This window comes from Choloepus didactylus, chromosome 7 (genome assembly GCF_015220235.1).
Source record: "Choloepus didactylus isolate mChoDid1 chromosome 7, mChoDid1.pri, whole genome shotgun sequence".
NCBI lineage: Eukaryota > Metazoa > Chordata > Mammalia > Pilosa > Megalonychidae > Choloepus > Choloepus didactylus.
In genome coordinates this window covers 153,160,188-153,172,004 of record NC_051313.1, presented here as the reverse complement: position 1 = coordinate 153,172,004, position 11,817 = coordinate 153,160,188, and the positions used below count along the sequence as shown (strand labels likewise).

Genomic DNA, 11,817 nt, shown 5'->3' with positions numbered 1-11,817 from the left:
GCCTGGAAGCCCCGGCCGCGGGCTCCCACCTGAGCGCAGGAGAGCACGGGGAGGAGCCGCCACTACGCGCACGACACGCACACCCCCGTCGCGCGAAAGGATCCCATTGGCGGGAGAGGGAGGGTGGGCCGGACAGGACCCAAACAAACCACCTGTGCGAGCGCTGCGCGGCCGCGGCCCCAGGCCCAGGAGGGGGAGCGCGCCGCCTGGCATCCTGGAGCCGCGGCCACCTTGCCCGGCGCGTCCCACCCCACCCCTCAGTCGGCGCAGGCCCCGCCCCCACCGAGCTGTCGCGGGCTTATATTGGGCCGGGCCGAAGGTGGAGGCGACACGGCGCGCGGCCGGCCAGCTCCAAGATGCGTCCCGCCAGGCCGGGGCCGGGAAGGCGGCTGCCAGCGCCGCGACCTCGGTCACTGGGCTCCAAGGGCTTCCGAGGCTAAGGCGGGGACACCCCTTCCCCAGGGCGGCGAGCGCCCCCGGCCACCAGCATCTCCAGGCCCAGAGGACGCCTGCCCGCTACCTGGGCCTTCGGGTAAAAAGACCAGAACCTGGTGTCCTTAACGGAGAGCAGATGCGAGCGCTTCTTTCCCGGGGTGAGCAGTCCTCCCGGCCCCGCGCAGCCTGAACACCAGGGTGTCACCGCACTCTGCACGCATCTTCCAAAACTCTCTCAGCCTCTAACTGAAGACAGCGCCCACCAAACTTCTCTCCGCCCCTCTCAGCCCACCACCACACGCCACAGCCTTCCCAAGACCAACCCCAGCGGAAACGGAATCTTCTAGGAAAAGTGACCGTCTCTTCCAAGAGGCGGCGAACTCCTGGGAGAGAAAGAGCGGCCACTGGCCCCGGGTCGTCACTCCGGCACTGGCGCCAGCTTCCCAAGACTGAGGGTACGACACCGGCGGGGAGGGTGCTAGGAAGGCGCGAGATGAAGCTGGAGGAGTTCGCGCCCCGCGCGCCCGGCGGGGACAAGCCGGGCAGTGACCTGGAGGGCGCGGGCGGCGGCGACGCACTGTCCCCGCTGTCGGCCGGTGGCGACGACTCCCTGGGCTCCGACGGGGACTGCGCAGCCAACAGTCCGGAGGCGGTAGGGGACGAAGGAGCCGCGGGCGGCGGGACGGGTGTCAAGGAGGGGGCCTCAACGGCGGGCGGCGCTCCGGGGCCCGGCGGGGGCGCGGGCGCGGGCGGGCGCGGCAAACCATACACGCGGCGGCCCAAGCCCCCATACTCGTACATTGCGCTCATCGCCATGGCCATCCGAGACTCGGCGGGCGGGCGTCTGACTCTGGCCGAGATCAACGAGTACCTCATGGGCAAGTTCCCCTTCTTCCGCGGCAGCTACACGGGCTGGCGCAACTCGGTGCGCCACAACCTCTCGCTCAACGACTGTTTCGTCAAGGTGCTGCGCGACCCCTCGCGGCCCTGGGGCAAGGACAACTACTGGATGCTGAACCCCAACAGCGAGTACACCTTCGCCGACGGGGTCTTCCGCCGCCGCCGCAAGCGCCTGGGCCACCGCGCGCCCGCCCCGGCGCCAGACGAGGACGCGGTTCGCCCGCCCGCGCCGCCTGCCCCAGCCTCGCCCCGCGCGCCCCTGCCGGCCCGCGCCGATCAGGGTGTCAGCCCCGCGCGTAAATTTTCCAGCCCCTTCGCCATCGACAGCATCCTCAGCACTCCCTTCCGCAGCCGCCGCGACGCGCCAGCTGGCGCCCAAGCGTTGCCCTTGGAGTTTTGGGGGGCCAGTTGCGTGCCCCCCGTCCCCGCGGCTGCCGCGCCCTGCCCTGCGCCACCCGCGCTCTTCCCCGGCGCGGGCGCGGCCCTGCTGCCGCTCTACGCATACGGGCCCCGGGAGCCCGCAGTCTGCCCCGCGCCCAGCGCCGAGCCGCCGCCGGCACAGCCGCTCCTGCTCGCCTCCTTCGCCGCCGCCGCCAAGCCTTTCGGTAGCCCGCAGCTGTACTGCCCCCTGCGGCTATCCGCGGCCCTGCAGGCGGCCCCGGCCCGCGGCCCCCGCGCGCACCCGCCACGGCCGGGGGAGACCCTCCTGGCTTGAGGGAGGGCGCCGCGTCGGATAGGGCGGGCGCCCAGGGGACGGGGCGGGGGGTGGGGGGCGAAAGGCGAGGGATTGGGCTCTGGGGCTTGCACTTTCTGTTTGCAGGAAAGAGACTGGAAAAAAAAAAAAAATCGCCATCAAATGTGCCTTAACGCTCAAGCATTTTTTACAGAAGTGTTTTAACTTAGTGCAGGAGATTTTCCTTCGTCTTTTACGGGACTTTGCAGAGGACCAAAGCAATTCTTTATGATTGTTTCAGTTCCTTGACCTAGCCTGGCCCTCTCTTCCCTTTAACCAGGTTCCTACCATTCCTCCTAGACTCCTACTATTTTTGTGACACCTTTCATTCCATTGATTTGCAAAAAAAAAAAAAAAAAAGGAAGAAAGAAAGAAAGAAAGATAAAGATAAAGAAAAGAAAAAAAAGGAGCACGTCAGGGAACCGCCCACAAAATAAATGGCAAGACTACTGTCTGGGGTTCGTGGGCCCCCTCCATGTATATATGTGGCATTTCCAGGTATGATTGAGTGCGAGACAGGCATCAGGGAGTCTTGACAAGAGATAAAAAAAAAAAGTTGGGTTTTTGTAATTAAATTATTTATATATTTTTAAAACCTGAATTGAAAATGTTGCAGGCAACGGTCTACAGCTTTACTAGAGGTTCACTGGTCTCTACGTGTGGTTTCCTTGGGCCAAGCAATTTCATTAAAAGAAAAACAAAAACCTTATGTATGTGGGGTGCCAGAACCACTGCCACGCAGAAGTAAGTGTGATCTTTTTATTTTTAATATTATTTTATTTGCATCTGTGTATATATATTCATGTAGAAATTTTATGAAACCCAGGCATAGTGCTCATTTTTTAATAAAACTGGCAACTGACTTAAGCACTTTGTGGTTATGGGATCTGGGTGAAGAGTTTTTTACTCCCTAAAATGGGTTCAGTGCTGGGTCCCAAGAAACTTCCTAAAGGCCCAGAATATATTCCTGGATAATCCAGTTAAGGTAAGGGCAGCCTGCATATTTCCTTTCCTTACATATTGCTGTACAGATCTCCGAAGTGGGGCTTCCATCAATAAAATTTCTTTAATTGGAAACCCCTGTAAAAATTCACTTAAGAGTTACCAGGAAAAAATCACTGATGTCCTCTAGTAGTGACATTGGCCATGAACAAGTTTATAGTCAGCAGACATTTTCAGATAAATTGCTTCTGATTTGGGGCTCAAACAACTTGAAGCTTAATCTTGGAGTAAGATTATTTTAACACAGCAAGGATGTCTTCAGGGCAGTTTTAAGAGCAACTTGAATGTCAGTTTTTGTCAAATCTAAACCACCATTTTTAGGAATGCAAAGGTTCCTTTGGGTGTGAATCAATCAGTCTTTTTCCCCCCCACTTCCCCCTCATTTGTAAAGTATCATTTGTGGGGGTGGGGGTACCAGGCCTATTTCAATTGTAATCTGAAGAGAAAAGACCACCTGCAGATAGGTGGATGGGAGATGTAGCTAAAATGTAAGGGCAAGTTTTAACAAGTAGATGTGCCAGAAAACAGTGTAAACACTTGTTTCTCCATAAATTCACAGGTACTGTTGCTCTAACAATTTATGGGTTGCCATATTCTAAAAAGTAATACAGATGGAGAAATTTAGAGACTGGGAATTTAAGTTCCATCTTTGCCCCTGCTCTTGGATAGATCTCATCTAATTCAAGACAGGAGAATGATTCGGAATCGACATACTGTGATGTGTGGAAAGAAAGTGAGTTTTATTTCCAAATACTATTTTTCGGCACTAATAGGAGGGGAAAAAAAAAATCCATCCCTAAGTCTAGATAAAGAGCCTTGAAGGATGTTTGATTATATCGGCTTAGTAGTTATAAATAGTAATAATGACATGGTTGAATTATAGCAAAAAGGTAGATACTGAAGTAGAGATTTGCACCAAAGCCAATAATTAAGCCAGAAAATAAAATTAAAACAGAGCATGGGGTGGGGGTGGGGGATTGGGGACGAGGTGAGCAGGTTCACTCGGTTGAAATTATCAGGCCTACACTCCCAGTACTTTACTTTTCTCTTGATTACACTCTTTAAGACCAAAAGAGCAAGAATCAGCACCCAAGGTGGCCTTCCACCTTGCTAGAGACCCTGTCTCTCTTCTCCAACTCCTTGCCTTGTCTCCAGACGCAAGGGGCTGCCTACTTCTAAATCATTTCAGTAAAACCACTGTCTTCGTTTCTACACTGATACATGAAGACCATTCTGCAAACGGAGGATTAAAATCCACCGCTGATTTATGTATTTTAAAGGGCACAGAAGCAGGGGGGAAAGGTGATGTCTTAAAACTACCGCTGTTCTCCCTGCCGCTCACAGAACTCTTTCCTTCCTGGTGTGTCTCTGGCGCCTGGTCCCAGGTACTGTCAGGGGCCCCTCGACGGGCGTGCCTGTGCCCAGGTAACCGGTTCCGAGCCGAGCCGCTGCAGGGTCCCGCCTTGCTGCCTCCCCTCCTCCCTTCTTTGACCTGCACTCCCAACTCCAGGAGCCTGGCTTCTCTCCCTGCCCCAGGAAGAAAGGGGGGCGATGCAGTTGCCATTTCCAAAAGAGCCGGCACTTTTCCCTCCAGCGGGGCGGCACGTCCTGGCCATCTCGCCCTCCGCGGTCCAGGCAGCCCAGCGGAGGCCCAGGGGCTCTCAGGACCTCGTCTCGGGCTTCAGCCCATCGAGATGGACCTTTCCAGAGCCCTCCGGGAAAACTGGGTTCCTCAGAGGCGCGCGGAGGAACCGCTGGGGCTAGGGGCGCGTGGGGAGCCCCTGGGCCTGGCCGCCGGCCTGTTGGCCCCGATCGCGGCCCAGGGCCCCCTCCCGGAACCCCCTCTCCAGGCTTGCGCAGGGGCCACGGCCCACCTGTGCAAACACAGGCTGTGGGGCACCGGGCTGACCCTTGTTCTCGGCAGGAGCCGGGACTGAGTGTGTATGAGGGGTGGAGCGGGGGCAGAAGGGGGCGAGGGGTTCTGTTTGCTTAGGCAAACGCACTTTGACACCTATCCGGCCTGTCTGGAGCTCGCTGGCCGGGGACTAGCTGCGAGAGCTCCACGGGTCCCCTTCCTGGCCCCGCAGCTCCCTGGTCCCCTGGCGCCCTTGGGGAACCCTCCGGACAGCGGAGGACAAACGGGTGAAAGAGAAACGCCTACCGCCCGCGTCCCAGCTGCGCCCTCGGCCTAAGACACCCACCCGGGCCGGCCCGCAGGTCAGCCGCCCTCCGCGGCCGGGGTCAGGCGCATGCCTTCGGGGATTGAGAGAAGAGCCCTGTGAAGCCACACACCAGTTCTAACCGGTCTCCTCCAACATCCTCAGTCTAGAACTCCCTTTCTCGTTTAGAAAACGACTTGCAAAGCACTGGAAACCTGGTCTGGGTGGTGAAACCCACATTCCATCCTCTGCAGCCAGCTGGTGAGCCGCACCAGCGAATCGCTGATCACTGGAAGTAATTTAATCCAATTTCCCCGTTTTATGGATAGGTCCCTCCCTAACTTAGGTCCCTTCTATGGGGACCCCAAGGGTTGACCTTGTTGATCTCAAGCATCCGTAAATGCCCATTCTGGTTCCACTATTCCACAATTCCACAATTCTGCCTCAGGAAATGTGCTTGCACACCAAGTACACAAACTGTTCATTGACTCTCTTGGACAGCCACACATACTTTCAAGCTAAGTAAGATCCCTAATTTTATGGAAGAGAAGCTGGGGCTCACAGAGTGGCTTACCTTTTCCTTAGTTCTAGGTAGGGAACCAGAGGTTTCAACTTCCAGTTCAGAGTTCTTCACACTATACCGCAATTATCCACAACATTGAAACCAAAACATACTTCGGCCTGAAGTTAGTTGAACTATTCAGATAATTGTCTCAATCAGCTTGTATCACGGTGATCAGTGATTTCCCAAGCTGGTAAATGGTTTGTGTCATTACTAAGAACTTGCCCCCACCCCTCACCCACCCCGGGAACTGTTCTTTCCTGGAAGCAATGGTGTCCACCCCTTGCAGGCAGACCTGGAGGCAAGCACTTTCAGACACTTCAGCTTCAGTATATTAGGCAGTGCTTCCTCTCACCCCCCTGCAGAGTGCCACATACGTACCTCTTGGGAGGGCAGCAAGAAAAATCTGTGCCTAGAAGGAAGGGTCTTCTAGAAGGAGCTGGTGTGACTCAGAACCCCCTCTCTGATGTCAATCATTCTCGATGGACCCCTCTGCTACTTTCCCACTTAATGATCCCTGCCCTGGTAGAGAGTTCAACACCAGGCTCCAAACAACTAAACGACCTCTTTCCCACCTTGAGAAGAAAGCAGAACTCCTTACAATAATTGGCCTCCCTTTTTTAGCTTAAAAAAAAAAAAAAAAAGCCAACCCAGTGTACTCACCTGACTGATGACTTTCTTAGGTATCGGGAGACTTTGCCGACACTGAGCATACAAAAATTTTCCTCCTCTATTTTACTGTTTTTTAATTCTTTCAATCACAGTCGCTGAGCTTTGCCTTAGTTCTAGAAATTAGACCCTGAAGAATCCTTCAGTAGTTATTTCCTGCTTCCAAACACCACAACATTTCTCTCTTAAGAGACTTTATAGTTCTCTAACAAAACCACTAAACTTTTGTTATGCTTTAACAACATAATTTGTTAATTCTTAATGTTGTCAACAAATGGCCCTAATAAGTATCTTCTGAGAAGATCGTGATCAAAACCATAAAAATGTACCTCCCCCCTGGATTCGAGGTCTTTTTCAAATTGGCAGAGATTCCAATGTCAGTAAATGCCGGCTGTTGTGCAATAGATTCTGCATTGTATCTGTTCAGCATTATTAAGATGGATGGGTGATTAGAAGCAAATGTTGTTCTTGTCATCTGCCAACTTATACACATTCTGAAAGAGGGAACCTTCATTTTTGGTGAACTACAGCCAAACACAAGTATTAACATAATACCACCTTTCCCTCACCACTTCTGGACCCTCTTCACCGCTCTTTTATGGAAACTTTTAAAGTCAGAGACTTGCCATAATTTAGCCTTTTAATCACATCTGTTTGGAACCCAAAATCATATACATATTCAATATCCTTGACATGTATTTGTTGTTCCTGATCACCAATTTCTAACCATTAAGGGGAAAGGCAGAAAAGTTTCTCAACCTTTGGCTGCCTCTGCCCACGGTAATTAAATATCTGGTAAAGCTCAAAATCATAGAACTGGTTCTGTTCAAGAAAGAATTCAGAGCAAAAATACAAGAGACCTGAGTCTAAATCCCAGCTGTGTCTCCAGCAGGTAAGTGACTTTAGGGATGTGGTTTGTCCCTGTTGGCCTGAGTAGTAGGACAAGGGGATTGGGCAAGAACTTACTGCCCACGCAGATACAGTGTCAAAGGTAACATGCTAATGAATGTCTATTTATTTTCCCCAAACCCAATCAATTGGGGATCAAATATATATTTCAGGGACAAGTTTCACTGTAACATTATTCGACATAATTAAAATACTCATAGACACAGCAAAATATATTTGGAGACCATTAATGTACAATGGATATATACAACTTGTCCTACCGATGAATCATAACAGGCATTTCCAGCAACATTTTCCCCCCATGTGTTCTAGACAGCTTAAATTTTACACAAAATTGCAGTTTTCGGAATTAGATGTAAAACACTAGAACGCTTATTTCACAAACAGGAAAACTTAGCTGAGAGGGGTTAGGCTATATTCAAGAGATTTCATCATGCTTTTTAGCATCTGGGGGGCTCCCAGGCCAGTGCTCAGACTCTGGGATAAGAAAATCCGATCAGCTCTTCATTTGTTTGTTTAAGAACAAAGTCCAGAGATGCCAAAGGCAATTCCCAAGGAAGCAGTGTCAAAACAACCTAAAAATGCAGATAGCACCAAGGAGCTCATGCAGATGAATGTACACGTGTGTATACAAACATAACATGAAAATACTAATACTGAATACCAACATGAAATAAGTGTGGGAACACTGAAGGAAAACCACTCTGGGAACCAGAGAAAAGCCCTGAAAATATCAACCCAAATAATAATAGTATTTATTATTATTATTCCTATTTTTTCATTTCTTATTTACTGTATTATTAGTATTATTATTTAATAAAGTATATTCCAGACAAGTTCTCTAGGCCAGGGAAAACATGGACACAGAATTACATCATCCCTGCTGACAGATCCACTGCAGTTTAGGGGAGCTTGTATTACTCTGGGGAAGACGACATTTATTACTCGGCAGCCCAGTCTTGTCATCTTCCTCTGGTCCCAGTGCTCTGTGTTCCTCTGGTGGAATAACCTGCTCTCCCCAGGACTCTGAATTTTAAGCAGCAGGACTCAAGTGGTTATGTGTTCCTGGTGCCCAGTGAAGTGGGTACCTGCTCTGTAGCCCTGGCTCCTCTCCTTTCTGGGAAGATCCTTCCAGGAGCAAGCTCTCTGGCTTGCAGTAGTCAAGGTCTTCTTCTGCTGTTGATCACACACAACCCTCTTCTTCACCACAGCTCCCGTCAGCCCAGGCACATCTGTGAGGCACATGATGCAGTCATGCTCTTGTTCCCTGTCCTTTCTGACCATTTCTCCTCTTACTGACCTTCTTTGTACACTCTCAGTTCCTCTGTTGGAGGATCTGGGGAAGTAGAAGCCACAGGGAGAGTGCAGAGAGCATCAGGCAGTCTCTTGCCCTCTCTGGGCAGGCTTCTGAAACCTCATTCACAACAAGCAAACTGGAGCCCCCATACCACAGAGTCCTGCTCGAGAGCCAAAGGAACAGTCCACTGGTGCAGCAACAACACAGCGACTCTCCAAAACATCGTGCTAGGGTGACTAAGGCAGTCGCAAAAGGTTATGTAGTATGCCGTTCCATGTATATGACATTCTGAAAACAGGTGAAAGGGACAGAAATCAGATGGATGGTGGCCAGGGGCTCAGATGGCCTGGTTGATTCTAAAGGGCACAGGGGGCTTTGGGGGGGGTGGCTATGAAAATACTCAGTATCTCAATTATGACATTGGTTTCATAACTGTACACATCTGTCAAAAATTCATAGCACTGCACATATAAAAAGTACAAGTTTTACTATGTGTAAATGATACCTCAATAACCCTAACTTAAAAAAAAAACAAACTCAAAGAGCGTAAATGAATGCTAAGACTTACTCTATTGCCCAAGCCAGGGATATTTGCCAATAACAGCTTAAGTTAAAGGGAATTGAAGCTTTATTCATGGAATTTAAACTAATTGTAAATAGTTAGGGGAGTATGTTAGGAGAAAAGGTACCTTCCCAGCACCTCTCAGATTATACAAAGCACTTAGCAGCCCCTTGCCCTCCTCTGGGCAAAGCAGTCTGCTGCCCAGTCTACTTCGATAGGGGAACTTTCTGGAGGATCACTCTCTAGAATGGATATGGTGCCAGGACTTACCCTGTGTGAATTCTTCCCAAATTGAGATGCATTTTCTTTGACTAGCAAGTTGGCTGAGAAAGAAATGAGAGAAAAGAATGAACAGTCTAAGAGAAAGTGGAACAGCATGACTTCCCAAAGCTCAGATTAGTCCAAAAGTCACTCTCAGTGGATGTTGCCAATGTCTAAAACCAGGATCAATGCCCATCACACTTCAGTGGAAGGGTCCCCAAAAGACAGACCCCAGATTGACCTACAAGGACTATGAGGCATTGCCCAAACCAAGTACATGCACTTACACCACATCACCAACACCAAATTTCAAAAAGCAGCCCAATATGAAAGAAAATTCAAACACAACTCCCTTTGCTCCCTGCCCCCCACTTGCGCCATGAGCAAACTGGAACCTTCTGACCCCTCTCAGCAGCTACACCGAGTCAGCAACTGGAACAAGATAATTACTATTTCTCATATTTACTAGCTGAGCCCTTTTGAGTAATAGCCTCTGGGGCCATTTATAAATGCAATAAAAGACATCATCATTGTAAAGTGCAAAATAATGTGGCTCACCCCAGATCTTGGCTGAAGCAGAGCTTCAAACCCATTTAGTGGATGTTGTCTGGATCCATGAAAAGCAAGTCTGTGACTTAGACCTTCCCCATCCCTCTTGCACAACTTCAGCATGTTGGACACACAGCCTCTGCTTGATAAATGCCCGCTAAACTAACTCAGGGGTTCCAAATCAGTAAGATGCATCAGCCAATTTTACATGCATTAAGGATGAATCAGAGCCCCTATTTGCCAAAATATCACCCCAGGATGACTTGTGACTGAAAAGACGTATCTGGTGGTCCTGGTCAGCCTCTTTGTGCTGTGCTCACAAGCAGAACAAAAGTGCTCCTGCTAAAAGAGGCAGCCTGTGAAACAAACCTTGCCCAACAGGGCCTTCTTAATGAGTCACAGGAAATTAAAACTACTGTATCTTTTAGTCACGGTTGAATCAACAGAATCAGGATCCAGCCCATATCTAGGGCAATAGCTGGGTGCTTGTGCAGAGTGATTCATAAGGGGCCCAAACGCAAGCCTGAGAAATCCCTTGCATGCTTTCTGCATTCCCACCCCACTCTCCACACGCCACACTCCTCGCATCCCCACTCTCCCAACCCAAGCCCACTCTGCTGCCTGAAACACAACACTGAAAGGACAGAGGTCATCATTTTTCCATTGCAACCACAACCTCACCATCCTCAGACCTATGCTAATTGCACTGCCCAAGTGCTCCAATGTCAGATCCCTGGCATTGGAGGACACCCAGCTGATGAAGCAAGAACAGAGGCCCATCTTTAAAAAGCCCTTGGTCAACGTGGAATATGACTCCCGGGGAGGAATGCAGACCTGGCATCGTGGGACGGAGAACATCTTCTTGACCAAAAGGGGGATGTGAAAGGAAATGAAATAAGCTTCAGTGGCAGAGAGAATCCAAAAGGAGCCGAGAGGTCACTCTGGTGGGCACTCTTACGCACACTTTAGACAACCCTTTTTAGTTTCTAAAGAATTGGGGTAGCTGGTGGTGGATACCTGAAACTATCAAACTACAACCCAGAACCCATGAATCTCGAAGACAGTTGTATAAAAATGTAGCTTATGAGGGGTGACAATGGGATTGGGAAAGCCATAAGGACCACACTCCACTTTGTCTAGTTTATGGATGGATGAGTAGAAAAATAGGGGAAGGAAACAAACAAACAAAGGCACCCAGTGTTCTTTTTTACTTTAATTGCTCTTCTTCACTTTAATTATTATTCTTGTTATTTTTGTGTGTGTGCTAATGAAGGTATCAGGGATTGATCTGGGTGATGAATGTACAACTATGTAATGGTACTGTAAACAATCGAAAGTACGATTTGTTTTGTATGACTGCGTGGTATGTGAATATATCTCAATAAAATGAATTTTAAAAAAAAATTTTAAAAATAAAAAGCCCCTGGTGCCAATCGTAAGCTTTTATCTCCCATACTTCACTAACTGAGGTATTGGGTATGAGTGGAACCAATCCATAATGCTTCTGGGGACCAGCAGTGAATTAAGTCCATTCACAGTTTCCCCTCTTGGTAGCCACTTTCCCTTCACCCCAAGATGTGAAATAATATCACATTGCATATTTGGATACATTTGCTTTTAAATTCCTTCAACAGATCACTTTACTCATGCCTACAACTTTTTTCCAAAGGCAAAAAGCAAACGCAGGCCTTAATACATAGCCTATATTTAGAACTCAGAAGAAAGGGAAGGTTTGGGAGGGCTAGGCAGTCTCGGAATGAGCTAGGAAGCAGCCATCCC

General features: G+C 49.7%; 1 protein-coding gene and 1 long non-coding RNA gene across 2 annotated transcripts in view; one reads left to right on the top strand and one right to left on the bottom strand.

Moving 5' to 3' along the window:
• The first annotated feature begins 317 nt into the window (after positions 1-317).
• FOXQ1 (forkhead box Q1) lies at positions 318-2,073 on the top strand. Its single transcript, XM_037844114.1, has one exon. It carries the CDS (start codon positions 929-931, stop codon positions 2,048-2,050), a length of 1,122 nt encoding a protein of 373 aa, XP_037700042.1. The 5' UTR covers positions 318-928; the 3' UTR covers positions 2,051-2,073.
• Positions 2,074-7,466: 5,393 nt separating this feature from the next.
• The window catches only part of LOC119540095, an 81,964-nt gene continuing 77,613 nt past the window's right edge, over positions 7,467-11,817 (bottom strand). The window contains exons 4-5 of the long non-coding RNA XR_005218035.1: positions 9,499-9,551; positions 7,467-8,954 (exon numbers count right to left, since the gene is read on the bottom strand). This is a non-coding gene — a long non-coding RNA (uncharacterized LOC119540095). The remainder of the gene's footprint in view (positions 8,955-9,498; positions 9,552-11,817) is intronic.